General features: G+C 41.6%; 1 protein-coding gene across 2 annotated transcripts in view; it reads left to right on the top strand.

Moving 5' to 3' along the window:
- The first annotated feature begins 9,280 nt into the window (after positions 1-9,280).
- The window catches only part of LOC309380493 (leucyl-cystinyl aminopeptidase-like), a 42,346-nt gene continuing 25,272 nt past the window's right edge, over positions 9,281-26,354 (top strand). The window contains exons 1-6 of one of the 2 annotated variants that reach the window (XM_081930446.1): positions 9,281-9,844; positions 19,253-20,099; positions 21,145-21,283; positions 23,471-23,602; positions 25,028-25,148; positions 25,583-25,737. In XM_081930446.1, coding sequence (XP_081786572.1) covers positions 9,823-9,844; positions 19,253-20,099; positions 21,145-21,283; positions 23,471-23,602; positions 25,028-25,148; positions 25,583-25,737 — 1,416 coding nt within the window. In that variant the 5' untranslated portion in view covers positions 9,281-9,822. Of the gene's footprint in view, positions 9,845-9,965; positions 10,083-19,252; positions 20,100-21,144; positions 21,284-23,470; positions 23,603-25,027; positions 25,149-25,582; positions 25,738-26,354 lie in introns of those variants that run through there. The other variant, XM_081930447.1, reaches the window with a different exon arrangement.

Below are 26,354 nucleotides of genomic sequence, written 5' to 3'. Positions count from 1 at the left end.
AAAGCATCATACCTAAGAATTCCAGCTGCCGCTGTAGGGTACACTTTGACCTGTTGTTATCAACGGGATGATCAAAGAAGCTTAAAGCTAAAGGTAAGGGGACCCCTGACCATTAGGTCCAGTCATGACTGACTCTGGGGTTGCGGCGCTCATCTCGCTTTATTGGCCGAGGGAGCTGGTGTACAGCTTCCGGGTCATGTGGCCAGCATGACTAAGCCACTTCTGGCAAACCAGAGGAGCACACGGAAATGCTGTTTACCTTCCCGCCGGAGCGATACCTATTTATCTACTTGCACGTTGACGTGTTTTTGAACTGCTAGGTTGTCAGGAGCAGGGACTGAACAACGGGAGCTCACTCCATCGCGAGGATTCGAACCGCCGACCTTCTGATCGGCAAGTCCTAGGCTCTGTAGTTTAACCCACAGCGCCACCCGCGTAGTATGTAGTTTAAAAGAGATGCAGGGAAATCATTGGTGGGTCTGTACTGAGATTTCAAAATCCTGAGGATGGGCAAGATAATATTTTTAGGCATTTCAAGATCATGTTGTTTCGCATAGAATTGTAGAGTTGGAAGGGACCCCGTGCAATGCAAGAATCTCAACTAAAACATCCATGACAGAACTGAAAAACTACCAAGGAAGGGGAGTCCATCACCTCCCATGTGAGACCATTCCTGTTGCAGCTCTTACTGTCAGAAAGTTCCTCCTGGTGTTTCGTCGGAACCACCTTTCTTGTAACTTGAATCCATTGTTTCGGGACCTAATGTCTGAAAACAAGCTTGCTCCATCTTCCATGTGATAGGCCTTTAGATATTTGAAGATGGTTAAGCGCTTTAGGTCTGTATTGTTGGCATCATGCTTTTGAAGCCTATGTTGGTAAGAGCTGTTACTTCCAATTACCTGCCTGTACACCAGAAGTATGATGTAGATGGTAAATTTAGCTATTTGCAAATAGAAACAATTACTGTATTTTTCGCTCTATAAGATGCATCAGACCACAAGACGCACCTAGTTTTTGGAGGAGGAAAACAAGAAAAAAATATATTCTGACTCTCAGAAGCAAGAACAACAAGAGGGATCGCTGCACAGTGAAAGCAGCGATCCCTCTTGCTGTTCTGTCTTCTGGGATAGCTGCGCAGCCTGCATTCGCTCCGTAAGATGCACACACATTTCCCCTTACTTTTTAGGAGGGAAAAAGTGAGTCTTATAGAGCAAAAAATACAGTATTAGCCAGGGCTTTTTACTGCCACAGTATTAATATTGGAAGCCGCCTCTTGGTCTGCAGAGGGCAGCAGAGTGGGGGAGAAGAGGGTAAATTCTGAACGCTGGCTATCATCCAGATATTTTACATTCTTTTTGATGGCTGAGAAGAACCCATGAAAAAAAGTAGCCTGGTCTACCTTTCATCAAACACCCCCGGGTATATTTTCAATGCAAATTTTGAGGATTAGCCATGATCTTCTTGCTCACTTTTGACTACAGTCGGATTTCAAGCTACCGTGTTGAATTCCATTTCAGTTTCATTCGCTCTTATTTTCCAGTGCTTCTATAATGCATGGTGGTTGTTTTCCTCCATTGTGAAATGAACACCAAAAAGAAGCACTCTTTATCATCTGAGGTACATTGTGCTCATTTGTCGACTGTCAAGAGTTGTCTCCATAAACTACATCCTGTTAATTTCTAAAAGCCACGGATCTTAAGATCCAAATTCTCTGTTGAATGCAGCCATGTAGTGGTTGTCACTATGACCGTAATCTGTCATGACTATTTAGTTCTATACAGTTCAGAACAACATTTTTCAAGGCTACCTGTCAGTTCCTATAGGATTGTACTGGTGCTTGCAGCAGGCATAATCTTTCCCACTCTTGTGTTTTCCTCTCCCTGACAAGGGCTGAGCGAGTTTCAGCAGCTTAGCTGCACTCCCTTGCCTAGGAGGGCCTTAGTGAATTCTACTTCCTGGTTGGCAGAGGCCAAATAAAGAACCAGGAGGAAGGCAGGAAATACCACCTAAATAATCTTGTGGATCAGAGCTTTACAAATGTGTAATGACACACTGTCATCTGCAATGTGTAGGTGTGCCCGGGGCTGGGAAGGGGTTAATTTAACCTGCGGTTTGCTAGTAAAACTGAATTACTGTGTAGCGAAATGATGCATATCTAAAATGTGTGTCCCCAGCAGAAAAGTTTGGAAAGCTCTGCCGTGAAGACATTTCTATTTAAAAATTACAATAGTTGCCAATGATCTAGTGAAATTTATGTTGGAAGCAGAACTGTAAGGATGCTATGGGTCTAACTGGATGAATCATATGGGAGATTATGAATGATTATTAGATGACAGTCAACACCATGTAAGTTTTTAACTATTTGGCATGATTTTATTACTATGCAAATAAAGAGCACACCCAGACAAAAAGTGCTGGCACAACATAAAATATTTTTGCATGTATTGTGAGGCTCCACTCAAATTCCTCTCTTCTTTTCCTCTTTCATTTGTTCATTTTTGAGTGGTGCTAATTTCCTAATGTCTTGTGTTTACTTTGCAACGAGGAAAAACATGATTGGTTAAATGTTCTGTAAACTGATGCATATTTGGGATGGTTCTTTTTCTGATGCCAGACTTAAATGTTGTTTTTTTAAAGCATATTTTGTAAGCCACTTTGGGAATGGTTATAAAACAGAATATGATAAATAATACCCACTCACACCATGTGGGGAGCCACTTACACAAAATTTCCACAAGATGCTCCGCTCATGTGGTTGAACTACGGTACAAGCTGCTGCCCTTGCAGCCTGCTGCATATATAAATTGGGCCACTAAATAGGCAACAGTTAAATTTCCATTAACCATATATTTATAGAAACCGCTGCCTGGTTTTGCTACCAGTTGGTATGCAGATTTGCGGCAAGTGACAATTTCTCTCTGCTTTATTCCACAGTGTTTAGCCTTCATAAAATATTTGGTGTTAAAATTTTATCTGTCCTGTCATCCTAAAATCCCTCTTGGGTTTTAAATAACCCATTTTGTCACTGCTTAGTAGGGATACTGTTACAGTCAGTGTAACTAGAGGAAATATGATGTCAAGAGAGTGTGATTGTATGCACACTGGTGCACAGACATAAAGTAGTGCTTCCTGGGAGTTGTATATGGGATGAAGGGTTGCTGTACTCTTTAAATCATTTAAATCAGGAACAATATTGTTGGGATGCATTGGCAGGTGCCAACATCATTCCAGACATAGTGTACACCCTAACCTCACAACTGCACCAGCACTTGGTCCAGTCTGCACTGTGGGTTGCTATCTGGTCACATATTAGCATGAATTTCCTGTGAAATCAGTCTCCAGAATGGTGAAGATAGCATGGGATTGGTTTACAGACTGAAAGATATAGATTATTTTGATAGGAATAATATTTCTCCTTCTTCCTCAGTCTCCAATGTTGTGGCTTTTTGTCACATCTATTAATGTCTCCATGCTCTGTTCAAGCAGGGCAGCCCAGAGAAGAACAAAATCCTGTTTGCTCTAACATCCTGCAAGCATGGATGGGATGGTGGTGTCTGGAACCGGCAGTTGCCTTTCCTGGATTGCTAAATGCCAAACCAAGACCAAAGTATTTCTGCAAAGTGCCACGAAAGCTCAATATCCCCCAAAGCAGTCCTGAAGCTATAAATAAAGAAGTAATTGTCATTAGTTTCTTCCAAATATTTAGTTACAGTTAAAACGTTTGTGACTTTCTTAAGGCCGATATCCAAAGCGCCATGTTTCTGTTCTAACTTGCTCATGGCAGTAGCTCTCTTCAACTTCCTTTATCTATTAGAAGCCCTTCATAGCCTGTTCTGGTCAGGAGGGCACCAGAGAACCACCCTGTGAGACACAATACTGCTTCTGCCCCCAGGTATGTGTGACATGCTTCCTGTTTCTGCATGAAGGACTTTGGATCCCCTGCGCAATATGCTATCTTCACCTGTTTGTAAAGCAAACAAGATCACTGTGAAACTAGTTATCTATTGTATTTGTGTTAACTATCTTCTTGGTGAAATTGTTTGCCTTCCTTGCAATGTTTGTTCTACTGTGCTAGTACTAGATGCTTGTTTCACTCATGGGCATAGCCATGGGGTTGCAAGGGGAGCAACTGCCCCTCCTAAATGAAGTAAATAAATAAAAACGCTTAACGAACTGACCAATTGCATTACAGATGACTTGGTTCTGTCTCCACAACATAAAGCCTGCCCGCCCTAAAATAAATTCTAGCTACGCCCATGGTTTTGCTGTGTATATTTTTTACCATGAACGTGAGTTACACGTTATAACCTACATAAAAAGTTTCCATGTCTGTCGCTGGTGATCTTGGGGTACTGAAGAAATTCAGAGTTAAAAACTGGCAGCTGATAATACAAGATTTGAAACAATAGCACCAAACTAATTTGGTATCAATTAACCAGTTCTGGTGTGTATCATCTCATTTTTTAAAATTTATTTAGATTTTCAGGTTTACAAACTAAGACAATTTCCACAAGTTCCCTTTGACTTCCCTCCTCCCCTTTTGTGGTTCCTCATGTTAACTTTTCCTCTTGCCTCTTCTCTGTTAATCCAATTCTATTAAATCTTCAATAAAACCATAGTCCAACTTTTAACTACAAGCATCATTCCAATCCTAATAATAATTTTAATTGTTTATAACGATTTTTTAAGCAGCCTCATGTTACTACACTGGACTGGCCATTTTTGTGATCCAGTTAAACAGCTCTTATAAAAGGATGATGATTCTCGGTTGATGGGACACAAATGGGGAGAGTACAACCATACCTTGGAAGTCGAACGGAATCCGTTCTGGAAGTCCATTCAACTTCCAAAACTCTTGAAAAACAAATTGCTGCTTCTGATTGGCTGCAGGAAGCTCCTGCAGCCAAGCAGAAGCCATGGAAGCCCCATTAGATCTTTGGGTTCCAAAAGAACATTTGCAAACTGGAACAATCACTTCTGGGTTTGTGGCGTTCGGGATCCAAGGTACGACTGTACTGTTGTGACCAGGCTTCACATGAACATCTGGTTGGCCATTGTGAGAACAGGATGCTGGACTAGATGGGCCTTCAGCAGGGCTCTTCTTAAGGTTATGATTCATGGGTCATCATGATTCATGGATAAGTCTATCAATGGCTACTAGCCATTATGGCTGTGTATTATCCATGGGGGAGCCCACAGGAGAAGGTCAAGGGTTCACTTACATTACAATAAAGAAGTACATTTAGTAGTAAGTAAACTGAGGTTTAGAGTGACCTCTGAGACCGGTCTTATTGAGGATGGATGCCACGCCAGGACAGCACTTTTCTGGAAAAGAGCTTTCCTGGACCAGCAGACAGCTCATCTCCATGCTGCTTTATTCTGATGTAGTGATGCTGCTTCTGTAAATGTTACAAGATTTGGAAAACCTAGAAATACAATTATAATACAAACAGAGGTGTTGTGGTACTCGGGTGGTGAGTTTGGGGTGTTCCTGGACCTGCTCCTGCTTTTTGAGAGGTAGGTGGGGACAGTGGCCAAAAACAGAAATGAAAAGTGCTGACATGGTTCTCAGGAAATGGGTAGCAAAAATTGCTTTCTTGGGAAACAGAAACTTGCTTGCTACAGGATTGATCAGTTGAAAGTAGAAAGGAAAAGTACAGTGTTTTCCTGTATTAGGTTGTTAGAGAAAGCAAAGAAGCAGAGCTGTTGTTCTTTCTTTAGCTATGGATATCTGCAACTACTTCAAGAAGCAGAAGTTAGCTAGAAGGCCTCAGACACATACCCAAGGACTGCCCATGGCACCAGAATTTTGGTTCATCTCAAGAGACCGGTGTGGGTATCAGCCATAATGCAGTCTGGGACATATTCCCCTTTGCCTTCCTCCTCCCTGCTCTGGCCCTCTTGTCTCCATTGAATGCTACATGACATGAACGCAAGCACCCTGGCTTTAACTGCAGCTGAACAGCAAGGCAAGACAACATATTCAGACTTCAAAAAGGAGTCCCTGATACAGGCCTGTTGCTAAAGTGCACTGCCTAACTAGAGGTTAATTTCTCCCCATTATGTATCATTCATAGCAAGGCTAAGGGTAGATCAAGGGTTGTTTATCTAAAAATTGTTAAGTCAGCACAAGTTGTGCTGCACATCTTCCCTGGGGCAAGGAGAAGAGCCGTAAAAATTTGGGACCCTACCATTTTCTCAGGTAAGCAAGGAGACATTCTCACCTTTCATTTGGTTGTCATTAAAACCACTCCCGCACACTCCCACAGATAGACACATCTGTGAGAGGTAAAAGCATATCCAGGAAATCTGTTTTTGAAATGTTAATTAGCCTTTTTGAGCTCCACCTGGTTCCTCTTTCTAGGTGCTCTCACAATGGCAGCTTTCATTGGACTGAAGGCCCCAAAGTTCTGGAGGAGGTCCTGGTGCCCCAGGTTTGGAGCATATCCCAGATGGATGAACCTTGCAGGCATGAGGCATCCCACTCCTGCTTTTAATCAAGAGCTCCTCCACATCTTTTCATCCACCCGGCAGCCAGGCGTTTCCCAATCTGAGCCAAGAGAAGTATATCTTTACAACCCATTTCTGTCTGGGAATTTGTATGACACTTGGTTGTACTCCAAACCTTCCATTTTTCCCTTTTCTTGTATGGAATTCTTAAATTCTTCCACTTAAGAGTTATGAATGTATTAGGGCGATAATCAAATGCACCTGCTTAGGCTGTTGTACATAAATTAGTCCTCAACTGCACTGTGATTTATATGCTTTCATATCCATTTTTACTTTACAATAAACGGAAGTTTCCTTTTGAAAATGTTGCCTGGCTCTGCATTCTTGGTTGCACACCACACTTAGGCACATTCAGAACAGTGCCTATTTGCCTTTCAGCAAAAAGAAAAAAAAGGGGGGGGGAGTCACTCATCTAAGAGGTAGGTGGAAAGGGACAGTTACAGGTAGGTAGCCGTGTTGGTCTGCCATAGTCGAAACAATTTTTTTATTATTATTATTTTGGAAAGGGACTGTACAACTTGAACAGGAAAACCTGGATATGAGGAAATACATAGAAAGCAGATTCTCCACCAGATGTGTTAAAAGGGGGGCTGCTAACTGAATGCTGGACCCTTACAGAAAGGTATGCAGTCATGGATTTTGCTATGCATGGCTTTTGAAATATTCTCCCTGATTAGCATACTTAGCTTTTTTGAAAGAACTTGTATATTATTTTTGCATTTTATTTCCCTAACCAGTAGTACAAGGGGTACAGGGCACATGCATTACCAAATTTGTACCAAGTACAAAGACTACAATGAAACTGCAAGAGAGCACTCAAAATGGATGGTACAGTAGATCAGGTGAAGATGCTTCTAACATCCTGTCAAGAACAGGAAAAAGGTGCCAGTTGCACAGCAGCTTATAGAGTTTTCTGCAAAAGCTTTTGAGGAAAATAAACAGAAGCTGTACAATATAATAACCATCGTGGATCACGTAACCTCGGTCTTCGTAATAAGACCAGTATATAAAGCAGTTGACATGATAGACCTCTTACAGTTTTGTGTTGAGACAGAGTATGAATTGTTTGGTGTTGTGTTTTTTTTAATGGGAACTGGGTCAGGCATCTGTAAGAACACAGATTGCGTTAATAAAGTTGTGTAGCCAAATTATGAGGGAGATCCTGTAGTGAAGGCTAACACATCTAGGAGATTCTCAGTTTTAGCCAAGGAAACAGCATATATTTCTGGCACAGGGCAACTGTCTCTAGGTGTAAGATTTGTGGGAAAATGTGATCGAAATGCATCTATACATGGGCCAATTTCTTGGGGGACTCTCCACTGCAAACACAACAAGAATTTTCACCAATCCAAATTACCATCCTTGCTAAACACTCAGTATGCAAGATGATATCCTAGATCATAACAAATCAGGAACTGAGGTGCCACCTGCAAAATATGCCACCACACATCATGCACCCACACATCCAGGTGAGGGTCTTCTACAAGATGGCATTGGATCCCGCCTGGCCCAGAGCCCCCTCCAAGTGCATGGCATGGTCAAGCGCACTAATGTTCACCAGCAGCAGCCAAAACATGTATGGAGTGGGGGAATCAAGAACTGGGGGTCTCAATCACAGAACATGCTTTGGGCCACCACAAATCAGACACACAACTGGGAGGGTGTCATCTGCGATACAGCATTTTTATCCACCACTCATGGGTCCATGGCACAGTCAAGTGCATCTAGACATATCAACAATAGCTAAAATTGGGGCAGGGCAAGGAACTGGGGAAATGGGAACCCAAAATATAGGTTTTGGCCAAAAGATGGATCATATGACTCAACAAAAGAGGGCAGAGCTTGCATTTGTTCTTAATTGACAATGCCCGTCACCATGACATTAACTTGGAGGTGGATTGGTCCAACATGCATAGTCAAATCTTAGCTGAGTATATGGCCAGCTGGTTTTCCATAGCCATTTTTGTTTCTTTTAAAAGCTGCTTTGCCAACACACATCAGGTTACCATTTGGTGACAAGTCATGAAACTACTGCACTATCGTAAATCATTTCCCTTATGGGTCATCCTCACATTTATCCCCCTCCAAAATGACCAAGTTCCAGTTCAAAAATGATACTGATATCACACCACCTTTACCAGTTGTGGGAGGAAGATAATTTATCAGTTGATGTGGAGGAGAAGCATCGCCTGCCAAATTCCTACTTGCTACGCAGTTGTCACGCAGAGGTGCCCTGTCATAATTTTTACCCAATAGGAACAGTATGCGCGGTAATTCTTACGCCCTGTTTGATTCAGTGAAACGTGGAAAGGTTAAAGATGGGAGGGGGAAAGCCCTAGAAGCCGCAAATGCATACTCAAAATAATTTAACTCGCCCCCACCCCCGATCTCTTAAAACAGACATATTACTTGCGCTCACAACCAAGGGCTGGGAAAATGGTAGCTCCTAGAATGTCTTTACTGAATGTTTATGGCTAGCAACCCGATCCTAAGCGTGTTTACTCAGAGCTCACGTCTACTTGGCTCAGTGGGTTTAGGATCGCATCCGGATCCGATTCTAATCCGGTTATGGGTGGGGTGTGCGTGCAGATCAATGCTTGGCCATATAGGAAACAACGATGGCGAATTATTCCAGATTAGTAAACGCATACACACACACCATAGCTGTCAACGTTTCCCTTTTTTAAAGGGAAATTGCCTTATTCCGAATAGGATTCCTCGCAAGAAAAGGGAAAAGTTGACAGGAACAGATACTGCAAGTGCTGCGAAACGGCGCGTCGACCTCTTCTCCTGGATGTGGCACCGAGGGCCGCGGAGCAAGGCGCCTAGCCAGGCAAGCTGCGAGCTTCCTCTCCCACCGCCTGCTCTTGCAGTCGAGGCGGCAGGCGCTGCTCCGTCTGAAGCAGCCCAGCCCAGGCAGGGGGAGGGATTGCACAAGCCCCGGAGCAGAAAATGGTCGGCCGGGGTTGGTGCGAGAGGCGAAGCTAGCCGGGGACGCCGCCGTGCCGAGAAGAAGGGGAAGCGCAGCAGCGCCGGAGACCCTCTTTTTCCCCTGCCTTCGTCGTCATCCGGGCTGTTGTTTTCCCTGCTGTCGACCGATATTATTGCATGCATGCAGCGGATTTGAGCACCGGCCGCCGCAGCCGCCCGGGCAACATGCAGCTGTCTCCCTGCGGGGCGGAGGAAGCGGAGTGAGGAGGAGCCGCAGCGGCGGCGGCGGCGGCGGGGTTCTGCTTTCTTCTTCTTCCTTTGCGTGTGTGTTTCTCCTCCTCCCGCCACCCCGCCTTGTTTGGGCTTTTTGCTCGCGGGAAAATGGAGCCTTTCCCCAGTAACGGTGAGTACGACAGCTCCTTCCTCCCCTCTGTCTCTCTGGCTGGCCTTTCGGCTCGCCAGCTGTAACCAGACTCCTCCTCGCCCCTCATGCTGTTGTTGCTGCTGGAGGAGGAGAGCTCCGAGGGGGGCAGAAAGCACCCGGCCCCGAGGCGGCAACAAGAGAGAGGCCGGGCGCCCCGGCGGCTGTGCCGGGAAAGGGAGACTTGCTGCATCCGCGCAAGGCCGCGCGCAGCCTGAAGGTCAGGGGGTCGCCTCCCCAAAAGGAAAGCGCCGGGGTGAAGGAGCCATGCACTAGCGCGCCCACCCTCCGCCTCGCCTCCACCCGCAACTTGAAGCTCTAGCTAAGCGAGCTCGGACGACCCCCGAGGCTCCTGGAAAGGAAAGTTTGGCGGGAGGAAGCCGCCTCGTGGCCTGAAGCGAGGCGCTTCTGGATTGGAAAAGTAGGAGCGCCCAGCCAGGCGACCCTTCCAGGGAGGAAGAGCTTTCAGTGGGGCTGGAGTGGCCTGTCCGTGTGGACAAGAGCCCTTCTTTGGAAAGGTACCTGCGAAGAGCCACAACCTTGGCCTTGGGGCAGTAGCCCCATCTTGAATGAGGCAGACGCTCCCCAACCTGTTGTAACTTGCTCTCTTGGTTTATTGACTTTTCCATTTCCAAAAGCTCCTTCGAACTATGCGCTGGTTTGCTCAAATGCCCCCGCTGTGTTGGTTTTGTTTTCAGCCCAAAGACTCAATGCTAGGATGGAAGATGGCGACAAACTTTAGACATGCTGACTGTTGTTCAGTAGGCCAACCAACTTGACTTTAGTGGGGCTTGGTTTGGGGAGGGGACACCTCCTAGCGAACCACTTCAGTGTCTGGGACAAGAAGCGTTGCTTTCTCTACCCATGAACTCTAAATAATTGCCCATTATTTTTGTTTAATAAAATTGCATATCTCCTTTTTTAAAAGTTAATGCTATTTAGAGAAAATCCACAAACCACATCTTGCCTAAACAAAAGGAGAACCAAGACTACTACTTGAGTTCTTAGTGCAAGGATTGTTAGCAGCTGTGGGGGGGGGGTTATAAAAAGCTAAAACCTTTGAAGCCATTCAGTGTAACTGCAAAATTAATTGTTTGTTTTACTCCCATACTATTTACATGATGATTGCAGCAGTGAGTCTTGTGGCTCCCTTCAAGACTTAATAAACATGGTGTGAGGTTTCATAGACTAGTTTATTTCAGGAGATGAATGAAGTGTTGCCCTGTGTTACATGTGTATATATATGCATATAGTTGAGGCGGGGGATTGTAAACTGAAGTCAGAAGATAATTGTGTTCTTACTTAGGAGGACAACATTTCATGCACCTAATGAAGTGGAATGTAGTTCATGAAGTCTTATGGCATAAAACATTTGTTTGCCTGTAAGGTGTCATAAGATTCGCTCCTGTTTTTACCAACTGTGTTGTTTCTCACGTATAAGATTTCATTCCCTGCCAGAATTTAACTGTAAAACGCAACGGGTGCTCTCAAATCTCCAAACTACATGACAGTTTAGAGTGACAAACATTATCTGGCACCATCAAATTGATGATGTCAGGGAAACTTGTTAGGCAGAATGCAAGAGTAACAGTTCACAGGTGTGAAACTGTCTTAAAGCTGTTTAAAATAGATAGTATGCTAAAATTATGGAAGAATCTCTGTGATCTTTTCCTACATTTTCCTACATACAAAAAAAAAACCAACAAAAAAACCCAGAATCAATATTGGAACCTGGGAATTTCCCCCTATATAGAGGCCTTGTGTGTGGCTTTAGTCTGTAAAACTTCGTATTGCTTAAATTGAATTCAACGCTCACAAGAGTTTATCACAAGAAATAAGAGATACATGGGACAACATGTTACCTCCATAAAGGCATGATTCCAAATCCGGATTTGCCAGCATAACCAGAGGCAGATGTTGCAAATATGATGCCCTCTGGTTGGATTAAACTCCCATTAATCCTGACCTTTGGCCATGCTGGCTGGGACTGATGGGAGTTGTAGTCCAACAACAGCTGGAGGGCACAGCTTACTTTCTCTGATCTAGGGACAGGAGCATTTGAGGTGTGGGAAGGACTAATGATACATCCCACCCACCAACCCCACCTCCCCTTAAGTGACTCCAAGGCTGTTTGTTTCTCACTAACTGGGCAAGGCTTTTGTTTTTGAAAACTTGCTGTGGCAGGAAGTGAGAGAGTGGAACTTGCTTAAAGGGGCTGGGGGCCATTTGCAGATGAGAGAGGTGGATGGATTAAAAGTAAACCCTTTCCCCCACCTAACAAATGGTTTCCTGCCTTTGATTAGTGTTTTGAGAAAGTATAGTAACTATTATTATTATTGTTGTTGTTGTTATTTATTACATTTCTATAGGATCCTTCATCTAAGGATCACAGGGCAGTTTACAATATAAAAACAGATGATAGATAGATCTAGATAGATAGATAGATAGATAGATAGATAGATAGATAGATAGATGATAGATAGATGGAACGGACAGTACTCCTTTGCTTTGGTATAGTTCATAGTTGCCTGTACATGAGAATGTTCCTCAAGCATTCTTCTGAGACATGTCAAGGTTTCATTTATGGAGCATGTTATTGCCTTTTTAACCACTGGCACCTGCAGCAGGTCCTTTTCCTGAGACTGGAGATACTATAGTAAGACCATACAAATGTCCTCCAAAGTGTCCTAAAATCCTTTTCCTTAAATGATATAGATTAGGAAGAAATGGGCTACTGGGCCAATGCCACTTTGGTTCAATTCACATGGTCTCTTATCCTGGGATATTTTATCTTGCGTCTTATTAACCCTCTCCGTTGGATAGCGGCTTCTTCTTCTTCTTCTTCATTTTGTTGCATTTATATATAGCTTTTCTGACGAGGCACCCAAGGCAGTTTACAATTTTAAATGACTAAAACACAGGATCCCAACTCTATGATTTTTTAAAATGATATAACATTTGTTTGGTAGAGGGAAGGAGACGGGCTCTGATGTTGCCTGTGCCTTCCTGCTCCCTCATCTTTCTTCCTCCTAACAGTGCAGGTGGTGTCTTTCGGCCCTGTAGGCCTTGTGAATCATGATTGTGTTTTAAAGAATTCATATGTTATAGCAAGCGTCATTCAGGTAGCAGAGTATATTGGCATTTAAATTCTTTGCTTGCTTCTAAGCCACAGCACTTGAATAGGGAAAGGAGACACATAATCTGATCTGCCAAAGCTTACTCTTGTTCTGGCAGAACAGGAAATAATAAGTATTTCTGTTTCAGAGGGTAATCACATATTATGTTTGGGTTTTTTTCTTACTCAGTTACATCTGTGTTATATCCATTTTTGCTATTTCTCCCCGTTAAAACTTAAAAAAAAACACACCACATCTCAGTGCCCATCCATCTGGGCTCTATTCAAACCTCTTCCATTGTTTAAAACCACCATGTTCTTTTCAGTGTCTTTTCATCTTTGCTTTACTCAAACTTCTCCCCCCCTTTTTTTTAAACCACCACTTTCCCTATCTCAGTGGGGAAGTGCTCTCTCTCTCTCTTTCACACCCCCACCCCCTTCTTATCCCCCACCAATGCCTTCCATTAACCTGCCCCCACAAGTCATTTACTGTACTACAGACATGTGAGTCCTCCTTTTTCTTCCTGTTTCTTCCTCCTTCCCCTGCCTATAGAATCATAGAAACAGACGGAAGACAAAGTAGTGTAAATGCAGTATAGACAGAAAAATCATTATCAGTGAAATGCAAATGTATTCTGGTCTCTAGTCAAGATTTATCTTCTTCTCAGTACTGCCTTGTTATGTTGACTGAATCTCAGGGGCCTGAGGAGAAACCTCTAGTTTCTGGCTGACTCATAAAACCATTTAAATACATGATTCCTTATAACTTTTTTGTAAACGTGCATTGTGTTTGCTAGCACCCAATCAGTCACAGAAATGGATGAAATGATTTGTTAGTAAGCTATTACTTGACACCAGTAGTATCACCATACGAAACTGAATTTGCCAGAGATAAAATTGAGAGAATGGAATGGCTAAAGTCGTTTAGCTTAAAACCATAAAGCAATATCCTTTGTATATTACACCTGCAATGTAACCAAAAGATCCGAGAGATAATGGTTATGTATTGTGTTCTATAGTCTTGTTTTGTTCTCAATTTAAGTCTTTTATTTCTTCAGTGTGACTAAGTCTATGTGCATATGTGGTTGTGTTCTTGGTTTACCTTAACCGTTATTTGAACTGTGTGCTATTTCCATAAGAAACAGTTTGAGGTGTTCCAACATATATTGCTTGGGTTTGGCATCTCTGGAATTGAGAGTTTAATGTTCTAAGACAAGGTATTTGCCAAAGGTAGGTCAAGGAATCATTAGGTTTTAATGGAGGTACTGGAGTAAAAGTTGTCTTGCGTTCTTGTAGAAGAGACTTCGATTCTTTTTACAGAATGACAGGTGTTTTCTCATACCACTATGTTCAGAAAACATTTTTTTAAAAAAATAATATTTATTAACAGTTTAAAGACTATAAAAGAAAGAAAAGGAATTCAACAAAACAATACAACACAAAAACAAAAACACTACGTAACACTAACACTAAAACGTTGAATTAACAAAACAAAACAAACACAAACAATTTAAAACACATCCAATAATTTCAGTATCTTATCTTTCATTCACTTGTTTCCACGACCTCCTCACACCTCCCTTTTTGTATTCCATTTCAATTAACTGTTTCAGCAATTCCTTTCCATCTTCCTCTGTTTTCTGTCCTGTAATTTATCTTAACTTATTCTAACCTTATTTTTCCCTTTAATACATTAAAAATCTATTTGTACTTAATTCCTTATAACATTTCTGCTAAAGCCTTATAACTTCATTCCAACATTTTTCTAACATTCATTAATTTTACAGTATTTCTGTAAATAACCTTTAAATTTTTTCCAGGCTTCTTCCACCTATGTTCAGAAAACATAACATTATGTGCAGCGTTCAAAACTCCCATTGTTTTAGGCGCATTTTGCTCTAGGTGCTCTAGGTGCTAAAAAGCGAGCAATTTCTGAGCTCTGGACTCAGCACTGTGCCTAAGATTTCAGATTAAAATCTCCACTCCTGACACTGAGGGTGTGGGAGGAGAAATTCCTGCCTGCTCGACTTCCAAGAAATCACAGCATCAGGCAAGCTGTTAGGTTCTGCCTCTCAGCTGGCCTTACAGAAAGGCACCGTTTGGAGGGACCCTCAGAAGAATATTTAGGGGTCTCTGTAGTCTTAAGATGACTAGACCATGTGAAAAATGAATGTAAGATTTTAGCTGCAATTCATTAATTTTCAGCTTTGTGTTCTTGTTATAAAAAAGTGTGCCTAGACAGTCCATTGTTGCGCCCATAACCTAGGTTTAAGGTGCCATTTAGCTCCTAGCTTTCATTTCTCAGTTTCTAACACTGGTTATGTGGTTGTCGTATCAGATTTAGGGCTGTGTTTATACCTAGCCTTTCCCCCTTCCAGGCAAGCTGATTACGCTTTAATGAGTATATTGGAAGGATGTGATAAGAGCATGCAACTAAATTAATTTTAATTCCTAATTTTTTTAAAGATGCTTTGGAAGAAAGAATTAGAAATAAACTAGGATTGGTATAGGATTGAATGAGAATGAGCATAGCATTTTGGTAATTTCCCACTACATTAGTAGTTTTTATTTCTATTGACACTTTCTGATGGAATATTAAGGTCAGCCAGGTTAAGAATGCAGAAGGCCATAATCCAAATCTCATTTGTTAAGACCCTTATCTGCTCTGCTGACATTCGTATGCTACTCTGTTTTGGCTTACCCGTCCGGATGTGTACTAGTATTAGCATCACACTATTGAAGAGAGGCTATAATCATATGATAACTTTATGGTGGAATAAAATACCCCCCACAGATTCAAACAATTATTACAATACAGTCAAATACTGACAGAGAGATGGATTGCATACAGGAAAACAACAGGTAATTCTCCAAGGGCAAAGGGGACCTTTTATAGAAACACATGAATAACAGGGTGAATTAATTTAAACAATTGATTTAAGTTGCCAAGGGGGCGAAAGACCAATTTAAGTTTAATGTTGAAAATACACAGCTATGTGATGGGAGTTGATCAGAGAGGTCCCAACCATGGAAGTGGTAGTCTGCTGCATGTGTGTCTTGATTCTTCGGAAAGACCCATGTGATTGGCCCCCATCATGTTATTAAAAAATGGCCGCCAGACTGCTAGTGCAATCCTTAAAGGAACCACCAATGGAAGATATTGTGGAAAACAAGCAGTTTGTCCTTCAGCACCATTTTTGTGGGTGTGCCTCTTAAAAACTTTGTTTTGGGTTTCCTTTTTGACAAGCGTGCAGAAAAGTTGGAATGTGCAAGTTCCTTTTGGAGTCTTATGAAGTCCAGTTTATAAAGAGACCTGGATTCCAAATTGATTTCTAAGATTTCCTGAGTGCAGAGGAAAGATAAAGAGAGGGGGAGGATTTTTGACAAGTGCAGCCTTTGAAGAAGTTCTGATTGTACCCTCTGTGTCCCATTTGTTTCAATGAGATATGGCTTTTGACTTTACCTTCTTGCTATGTTTTTAGGTTGAATTCCTAAGGATTGTGTTGCTCAACGTATCTCAGCAATTTTGTTCTTTAGCATTTGGTCAAGTGTTTCTGAAATTCTTGCTGTTCACATGCTACTTATATTTGGGAGTTCATAACCCATTTCTCCCCTCCCTCACCAAGGAGGAACAAGTTCGTTGAAATAATATGGCTTCTCCTGTCTTCCCTATATTCCTGCAATACCTCACAATTCCACCATTAACTATATGTTCATGGAGTTGTTTCCTAGCGAGAGCAATGAGCAATGTAAATAATTTTAAGTGACCCTGATAGGGATGGAAAGAGCTATGCTTTCATTTTAGAGGAAAAGAGTTGAGTAGGATTTGTACTCATTTGTTCCTTTCACTGGTTAAAATGTTGAAATATTGAAAACTATTTTTAAAGTGCATTAGACTAAAGATGCGGAAAACATGGCCTATGCAGATGTCAGCTGTGGGTAGTTCTCTAGGTAAACGAAAGTGGTACAACAATACAGGATGCAACTAACTTCTTACATCTACTCTCAGTTTTCAGGAACCATGAAAATGTGGGTGAGTCAGTTGCATGTAATTAAATATACAGCTTTAACCACATAGCTTACAGAGTAGCAGTGAACTTGTTAACTTTAAATACGAAAGACGTGGTTTTTCAATTAACGTATGACATGTGTAACTTACTTTCTGGCACATCAGAGTTGGAGTTTTGATGTTGCAGACAGTCTCTATTGATCCCCCCCTCCCAGTTCATGTTCATAAGTTAATATATGAAAAGTTTCTCTTAAACTGGTGCAAGGTAACCATCTGCCGGGTATTTCAGCAGAACAAGTTGTTCAGCATACCTTTCTCTGCAAAGGACTTGAACCAAAGTTGCCTGAAGGTTTTTTTTTTTTTTTTGCAAATCTTTATAAATAAGCTCAGGTGAGAAACTCTTAAAACAGATGTTAAGTTTCAGAAGCTGCTGTTACTGCAGTTATATGTGGGCATTTCACAGTTCTCCAGTTTTTATCATTTACAGAATCTTGTAGCAACAAAGGATCTAGAAAAACCTGATCAGATTCCCTGTTCGCGTGCAACACAGGTCCATATTAACTAAAGTATAGGAATTTGGACACCAATTAATGTATAGCCCTTTCTCTCTTCCTCTAATGCACATAGATGAGAGAAGTTATGGTGAGCATTTGCTACTCAGTGTCCTACCGCTTTGAATATTGATTTAAATGCCTACTATCTTTTAAATGGGTCTTAATATTCCACCAGTCATTGCCAATGGGTTGGGGGAAAGAAGTGCTATGAAAAGTTCTGTGATACAGCTATCATAATAGCAGCAATTGTACTGTGCTCTCTAAGGTAGCGTTCACCAAACTATAATAATAATAATAATAATAATAATAATAATAATAATAATAATAATAATAATAATAATATTATTATTATTATTATTTATACCCCGCCCATTTGGTTGGGTTTCCACAGCCACTCTGGGCGGCTTCCAACAAAACACTAAAATACAATAACCTATTAAACATAAAAAACTTCCCTAAACAGAGCTGCCTTCAGATGTCCTCCATATGTTTTGGACTACAATTTAAATATTTTTTCTTGGTTTTACTGTTTTATCATTTGTACATTGCTTTGAGGTTTGTTTTGTTTTTTTACAATCAGGCGGTGTATAAATTTTTGTTAAATAAATAAAGCAATTCCGATCAGCTTCAGGCAGCTAGTTTGGGAAGTACAATTTTCTGCAGCGAAATAATTTGCATAATAATGAAAATAGTGCTGGTTATACTTGGCAAGTTATTGGCATAATGTTGCTTGCTAATGCTTTCTTTCTTTTTTAATGAGCTTGCTTTGAAGGGTAGGGTGGGGGAGAATTTTATTATTGGACTCAAATGGTCTATATTGAAGCTTTGCTTTAAAAAAAAGTCAGGTGAGGTTTTATATGACATAGTTGTTATAAAGTTGTGTGCCGCCTCAATTGCCTTTGAGCATCGAAAGGCAAGAAAGATGAATAAATGCAAATGTGAACCATAGTTTGGGAAAGCCTTTAACCAAATGCATGATGATGATGATCTCAATGATTTAGTTGTGGTGCATGTTTTGTTCTGGAAAAAGTCACAGATAGAAGCCAGTGTTATGCTGACTTTGTCGGTCTGACTTGGTAAAAATCCTTATGCATGAACTAACAGAGGCACTTCAATCCTTCTTGGAGGTTTTCGATAAAAGATTGAGCAGGAATCTTGTCACAGGTGCTCAGAGACCAGGCTATTCTGTATTGCTTGATTTCCATTTCATGACTTTCTCTGAACTGCTGCTTGTCCAGATTTAAAACAGTTAGTATTACATTAATACTCTTTATAAAAGTCTAAATCTATTGCATTTTAATTAAGGCATTTCTAATACACAGTGTTTGGTGGTGAAAGTGTAGCATAAAACTGTTATATGTAGTACAGGTTTCACGTAAGAAGTATTACTTTGTGGTGTTGGTAGTTTCATTCAGGTGCCGAAGTGTGTAAGAGCCCCTTGCCAAGTGGATAGCCCCAATTTCCATACTATCATGGCACATTGTTGGCTACAGCTAGCATAGACATGGACTCATCCACTTGTTAAGCAACTTTTGCTAATTAAATCTTCTGCATAAAGTTGTCCCTGCATGAACACATGTCCACTGTGTTCCTTCATGGGTACCATAATGAGAGACACAACCATCTGCATACATGCAAACTATGCTTGAAAAGCCCCAAATCCCCAACCACCCAACAATTCAAATAGCTGATATGCTTCTTTTGTGTTTCAGATCGAATTCCATTACCTAGGAATATGATTGAAAACAGCATGTTTGAAGAAGAACCTGATGTGGTTGACCTGGCTAAAGAGCCCTGCTTGCATCCCTTGGAGCCTGACGAAGTGGAGTATGAGCCAAGGAGTTCTCGGCTCCTTGTCCGTGGTCTTGGAGATCACGAAATGGATGAGGATGAAGAGGACTATGAATCGTCAGCCAAACTTCTGGGAATGTCTTTTATGAATAGAAGCACAGGCCTGCGCGGTAACACAGTGGGCTACAGGCAGAGTTCAGATGGATCATGTTCTGCACCATCTGTAAGGACCACAGTGATTTGTGCTGTTGTTCTTGTGATTGCTGTCTCCGTAATAATGGCAATCTACCTTCTTCCCAAATGTACCTTTACCAAAGAAGGCTGTCATAAGCAAAACCACACAATGGACGATATATATCCTTTGGCAACAAATGGAAAGCCCTTTCCATGGGCAAATTTCAGGCTACCAGGTGCCGTTGTGCCAGTACATTATGATATTGTCTTGCAGCCAAACTTAACCACTATGAAGTTTTGGGGTTCAGTCCAGATAACTGTGAAAGTCCTCCAGGTGACCTGGCATATCATTCTTCACAGCTCAAAACTTAACATTACCAAGGTAACTCTTTCTTCATCAGGCTCAAGCCAGCCAAAGCAAGCCGAGCTTCGGGAATATCCACTGAATGACCAGATTGCAATTTTTGCCCCCGAGGCTCTCCTTGTAGGACAACAATATAACATCAACATGGAGTATTCCTCTAATTTATCAGAAAGTTACTCTGGCTTTTACCGAATCGCTTATAACAATGACAACAGAAATTCAACAAAAAGGTAAAGTTGGGAAATGATGTATTTCTACCTCATTTGTAATACATTATGGGAGTTGAAGTACAGCAGTATCTGGAAGCTCACAGGATTCTCACTCATATTTCAAGGAACCTGCCACCTCCTTGAATTTTTTCAAGTGATCTACATGAAGTCTACTGCCCAAGACGAAATTATAAACCTAGTTCAAATCTCTTTGTTGCCATAAACCTAGTAGATAGATTTGGGCAAGCTACGTTCAATTTTAAACCATGTGCAACATGGAGATGATAACATTGCTTTCCTTAACTGGATTGTTCTAAGAATTACTGAGAGTGTATGCAAAGTGTTTTGAATATTCAAGGCACTCCATAAAATGTTAAGTATGTATTGAAAAGTTCAAGCATTCTGAACAAGGAAAACTTCCTTTGTAATCTTTTGATGTTGCAGTTATTGACTGTGCCTTTGGGTCTGGGAATTAAACCTGCTAAAGTGTTCTTCAGGAGTAAAAAGGAAAGTGTTCATCCTCTCCACTAGTTTTTGTTCCTTTAGGCAGAATGCAGGCATATATGTAGACTGTAAACTATGTTTGGTTTTTGTTATCAAGCCTTGATCAAAACCAAATTCTAGAATTCAATCTAGAATTTTTGTTTGAGCCAGATCTTTGTGTAGCCTAATCCGTTAGGATACAGCAGATCTTTTGCAATGTACATTAAGCTAGGGCTAGTATAAGGAACGTAAAAGGCACAGTGGTAGACAACTCCTTAGAGCTTGTTTACAGGTGGCCTGAGAAACTATTTTTAAGATTCATATACAATTCTGAAGTAATAAATATACATCATAATAAATATGCAAATTCCAAGCAGGAGCTGCATTGCCAAATATTCATGTGATCCTAATGTTGTAGTAATAAATTTGGCATTTTTTTGGTACAATTTTTGACAGGGTAGCAGTATTGCCTTTCCTGAACAAATGCATAGGGCTATATAATTTTCCTTTTAAGTATATTTTTCTCAACAGCTAATGGCTAATAATGATAATAGCAAATGGATTTTCTTTTGATTTTCATCAGGTGGCTTGCAGCAACCCAGTTTGAACCCTTGTCAGCAAGGTCAGCTTTTCCGTGCTTTGATGAACCAGCATTCAAAGCCACTTTCCAAGTCTCTGTCAAGAGAGATAATCAGCATTCTGCTTTGTCAAATATGCCAAAGGTAAAATCTTCCCATATTTTTGTTTGTGGGAGATGGGTACCTATGCTGCTATGCTCCACTGGATATATAGCATGGGCACCTCTGGCCTCTCTTCCCACCCTTGGAATTATCCTGAGGTCATGCCCTACACTGCCTCTGCTCCTTAAGTGCTTTAAGCCTGGCTGGAATGTGACCTTGAACTGTGGTGATGCCTCTTACTCACCTGTATGGAGAGGGAGGGGGGGTGTGCGTGAGAGAGAGAAACCTCTGACTCTTGCATGGTTGTAATGTAGCCCTACTGTAGAAAGTTAAGAGTTGGAACCACTGTCCTAACCATGTTTGTCTGTGGCTGACCTGCCTGCAGCCGCCAGAATACTTTTTATCAGAGGATCTGTTTCACAAGCTGAAAAAAGCATCAAACCACTGGTATATAATATATGCCTCAGAACACTAGTGGCTGGCGATCACAATCTGGAGAACACCTTTGTGTTTTCTGTGTAGTATTCCCATAAGCATCTCATTGCCCACTATGGGAACAGAATGCCCGACTAGATGGGACTACATTCTTAATAATGTGCTCATAGTGTTGGCACAAAACAGCTGTTTAGTTCATCACATGACATGGCATTCTGTGCTTTGCCTTTACTTTTATGATGCAGAAAAATGTGAATATGTTGGCATTGTGTGGCTATAGGGAGTTTGAAAACAAAAGAGCCATACAAAAAGTTCTGTTTTCCACAAAGGCCAGCTGGATGCCTCTGAGAAGTCCACAAGCAGTTTATGAAGGCCATAGCCTTCTCCTGCTTGCTCACAGAAACTGGTGTTCCATTTGGTAATCTCTGCACTTTCCATTGGAAGGTTAAATGCAGTAAGGTCTATGATTTTCCAGCTGGGAAATGTGGTACTTGGTTCTCTGTGCTGTTATGGTAGCTGTGTATAGTTCTTTGGTTGCTATTTATGGCGCTGGTTGGGGTGAAATGGAAAGCACAGCAGCACCATTTTGCCCATGTAATTTAAGATCCAGGAGACCCAGAAGGTGAAGAACCTGTGGCAGCAAGATGATGTTGTACTCCCAATTCCTATCAGCCCCAGCCAGTCCAGCAACATCTGGAGAGCTGCAGGTTCTCTACCCCTGCTTGAGACAAATGGAGTTGGGGAGGAAGCATCTATGAAATTGATGGAACAGGGAACAGGACTCAGCCATAGCAATCAACAAGTCAGTTAAATCTCAGACAGGTGTTGGTGTTCTTTATATACCCTATACCAAAGACATAAGTTTTTTTGTCTTCTGGTTCTGGCCAGACATTTAAAAAATGTGGTTTGAGAAGCAATCCGCAGATAGGATATCTCTCTGCAGTGTGTCTTCTAGGGAGGCCCAACTGATGAGATATGTATCCGGGATTCATCATATTTGTTTTAGTCTGTTAGATATAATGTCTGTGTGTATCAATAAGTTAGCCTCATTCTATGTATGTGTGGTGATAGGACTGCCGCATCAAAATTGTAGGGGCGAAAGTGGGAGTTGAGCGCGTATGAGTTTTTCCTAATGCTTTGCTTATCTTTTTATCTCTTTTGCAAGCTATTCGCGGCCTGTTTGCCACTGCTTCTTTGTCCATTCTGCAGCTTCAGCACAGTTTTTCTTAAAAAATAAGAGCAGCTTGCTGAGGCAACAGAGGTCATACAAGGAGTGTAATGTCATGTAGCCATGAAGCCGTTCAGGTTTGACTAAAGGATATTATGAAACCACATCAGAGTGAGCTCAGGAAGCATTTCCTTCTGTCTGAATTGACTCTGTGGTGATATCACTGAGCTAAATTAATTGTGTGACATCACTACAGAGCCAAAACTGAGAGAGTGTCCTAACTCTTCGGGTGAACATTTGTCCCCTGTTTCAACTACTTTTCATGGAACAGACAGAAAAAAGGGTTCCTTACCTGGGGGGTGAAGTTTTTCATAAAATATGTTGCCCACTATTTAGTTTCAGTCATCATAATACTAATTGCAAACCATTGGGCAATACGGGCCTAGGGAAATAACGATATGCAACACTTAACACTTTGCATATTAATTCCAGTTCTAGCCTGTATATAGTTTGCATCACTCTATTTTTTTTACTGTGTCAACACAGGGTAGGCATCTTTGAGCTTTACTCTTGCCCCAGGGCCTCTAGGTTTCTATTAAACACTTACATTTTGTTTGTGTTTCCAGAAAGCAACCAAATCTCTGGCAGATGGATTGGTTCAAGATGAGTTCTATCCAAGTGTGAAAATGAGCACTTACCTAGTAGCTATCATCGTTGGAAACTTGGCAAATCGCACTAAGGAAACAAACGGGATTCAGGTATGTGTTCCTTTAGCTCTTGAGCGTAAGCTTCTTCGTTCTCAGAATTTTTCAGGAAGTGCCCTTTGTGTGAATTGAAGAAAGCTGTGTCCCCTCCCTTGTGCCAGCATACACTGTCTGAAGTAGGTTGTGGTTTTCTGGCCTAGACCCACCAGAACCAGCCAGCTCTGCTGCTGCTACTTGCTTGTTTCAAATTACTATGAAGGAATCTCAAAGTTCAGCTAAACCAAATAAGCTACATAGGTGTATATTTGTGAACTGCCGCAGGTGGGGCAGTGGTATTACAAATAACCTTGCAGAAGGAAAGGTAGCTTCTTCCTTGGGTTGTTTTTCTTGGGTGTGGCCACAAACCCGCTGCTGACCCAAATATGAAATTTTGTGTGTCGGAGCCGTAAACTCATATTTAGCTCTGTAGAGTCTCAGTTGGTAGTAGCAGCCTATGGGGTATAACATAGTCGTGGAGCTGCACTCCTGACACCTGCTTCACTGCAGCGTATCTGGGAGGCAGGGAGGCAGCAAGGTCAGGGCTGCGCAGGTACCCTGGTCTCTACTTAGTCCACGCATGCAGTGCAGGCCTCTCTACTGCTTTGCCTTGCCTCAGCTCTATCCAGGTAAGCTAATGTGATGCTAGTGTTAGGAAGGCAGCTCTTCCTTACCACAGAGGTTGCTGCTGCCAATTGTGAAGGCAGCCTTTGATTTCCCCTGTATTCTCTTTTTTTTAATCTCTGGAATAACAACCACTTCTGGTGGTAGTTAGTGGTGGCTCATGGGTGTGTGTGTGGTAGAAGCACATACATCCCCCTGGACTCATTGAGAAGACAATGGGGATGAGGTCAGGGGTCCTCTAGGAGGGCAGTCTCCATCCAGGGGGTGCACACCTGTGGGGCAGCCACAACCAAATCAAAGGTTCCCCAAGGATACACAGCCTCCATCCAGGGGGTGGGCACACCTGTGGGGCAGCCACAACCAAATCCCCAAGGATACACAGCCACATCCCTGTCCCAGTAAACCCAGTACAACCACTGGGAGGATACCGCTGCCGCCTCCCCCCTCTCTCCCTCTGACCATGAGCCACCAGTGTTGCTGGTGGAGTTACTCAGAAAGTAGCATAAAGCTAAAACATGAACAAGGTTGTATTTACACAGTAGAAGCTGTTCAGAACTGCGGAACTCTTTGGAAATGTCCCGATGTTGTTTGCATTCCGTTTTATTGCCTTGTTTATGGTTCTCAGCCATAAAACACAGAAATCGGTTCTTTGAGCTGCCTTGCAAATGCTGCCTCTGCCAACTGTTTTAGTAAAAGTGTGTTCATAAGAGCAGTTTTCTCACTTAAAAACTATCAGTGAAGCATATGCATCTTGTGGGATTTTCTGTTTCATATTCTCTCTCCCCACCCCCACCCCTTTCCTTTTCCCCACTGTGATAGGTATCTGTCTATTCTGTGCCACAGAAGTTGAACCATACTGAATATGCCTTAGACACAGCAGTGGAGCTCCTCAAGTTTTATCAGAAGTATTTTAATATAACATACCCGCTTCAAAAATTAGGTGAGATGCTTTATATTCTTGTGAGTTTGCATCTGTTGTTCATATATTCTTATGAGTTTGTTTTTAACCTGCTTTTTAATAGTATAAAGGTAGAGGAGAATTAATCACTGTAACATGGGGAAATAATTAATTACATAACTAAAATTAAGTGGAGTCCTTGTTACGTCCTTGTTACGTCCTTGTTACATTGTTTGAGAAAGTGCATGTTTCCTGTGTTCATTGAGATTTGTGGGACTCATTAAAAGTATAAACAAAATGGACATAGGTTTGCAAGAGGTGCCATGATGTTGAGCATGGAACATGGACATGTTCTATGAGCTTAAAGTTTAGTCTGTTTGACTAGGTTTTTTTTAAATTAAACTTGGTAAGGTTTTTTTTCCCCTTCCATTTTAGTACTGGTTTATTTACAAACTGGTGCCTTGTTCTTCATCTAGACTTGGTAGCTCTTCCTGACTTTGAGGCTGGAGCAATGGAAAACTGGGGTTTGATCACTTTTCGAGAGACAACACTCCTTCACGAGGACACGACGTCTTCAGCCATGGATAAAAAGAGAGTAACAAGAGTGATTGCTCATGAGCTAGCACACCAGGTATGAAGGATCTCCCAATTTCTTCTTGTACTGCAGGATTTTCTCTTTTTTTAAAAAAAAAAATCATTGCAGTTCTGATTCATGCTGCTTACAAGAAAGCTTGCCTTTTCTCATTTTCTGCTGAGATAATTAGGCTGCATCTTTTGCACCACTAATAGGAAGTAGTTTCTCTCTCCCCTCCCCCTGCCTCAAATGAAAATTACTGTGACTGTGCACTCGTGATGGAGCAATGCTTTTGAGACAGCCCTAGAGTGATTATATTTTCTCACGCTGGAAATTTGTCCAGACAGCATATAAGGAAGACAGAGCAACTGCAAGCTAGGTTTTTTTTAAAAAATCTAATTTGACTACACGTTGTAACTCTTTGTACTAGGAGCAATGGAAAAGCATGATGGGATATGAACTGCTGGTGTGCATTATCTGCAATTGCCAAGTGGTGGTTCGGGGGGCAGGGTGGATAAAAAAATCAATGATTTTATTTTATTTAAGAAACTGGATTTTTTTTTAAAAATTTAAATCGGATTTTTAAAATAAAATGCTTTTGGAGGAAAAATCTTTCTAAAGATAGATTTCTATTTAAGTTACATTATAGTCCAAAGGCTATTCATCAGGAAATA

Source organism: Podarcis melisellensis (assembly GCF_964234715.1).
Source record: "Podarcis melisellensis genome assembly, chromosome: 11".
Classification (NCBI taxonomy): Eukaryota; Metazoa; Chordata; class Lepidosauria; order Squamata; family Lacertidae; genus Podarcis; species Podarcis melisellensis.
This window is presented reverse-complemented; position numbering and strand designations above follow the sequence as displayed.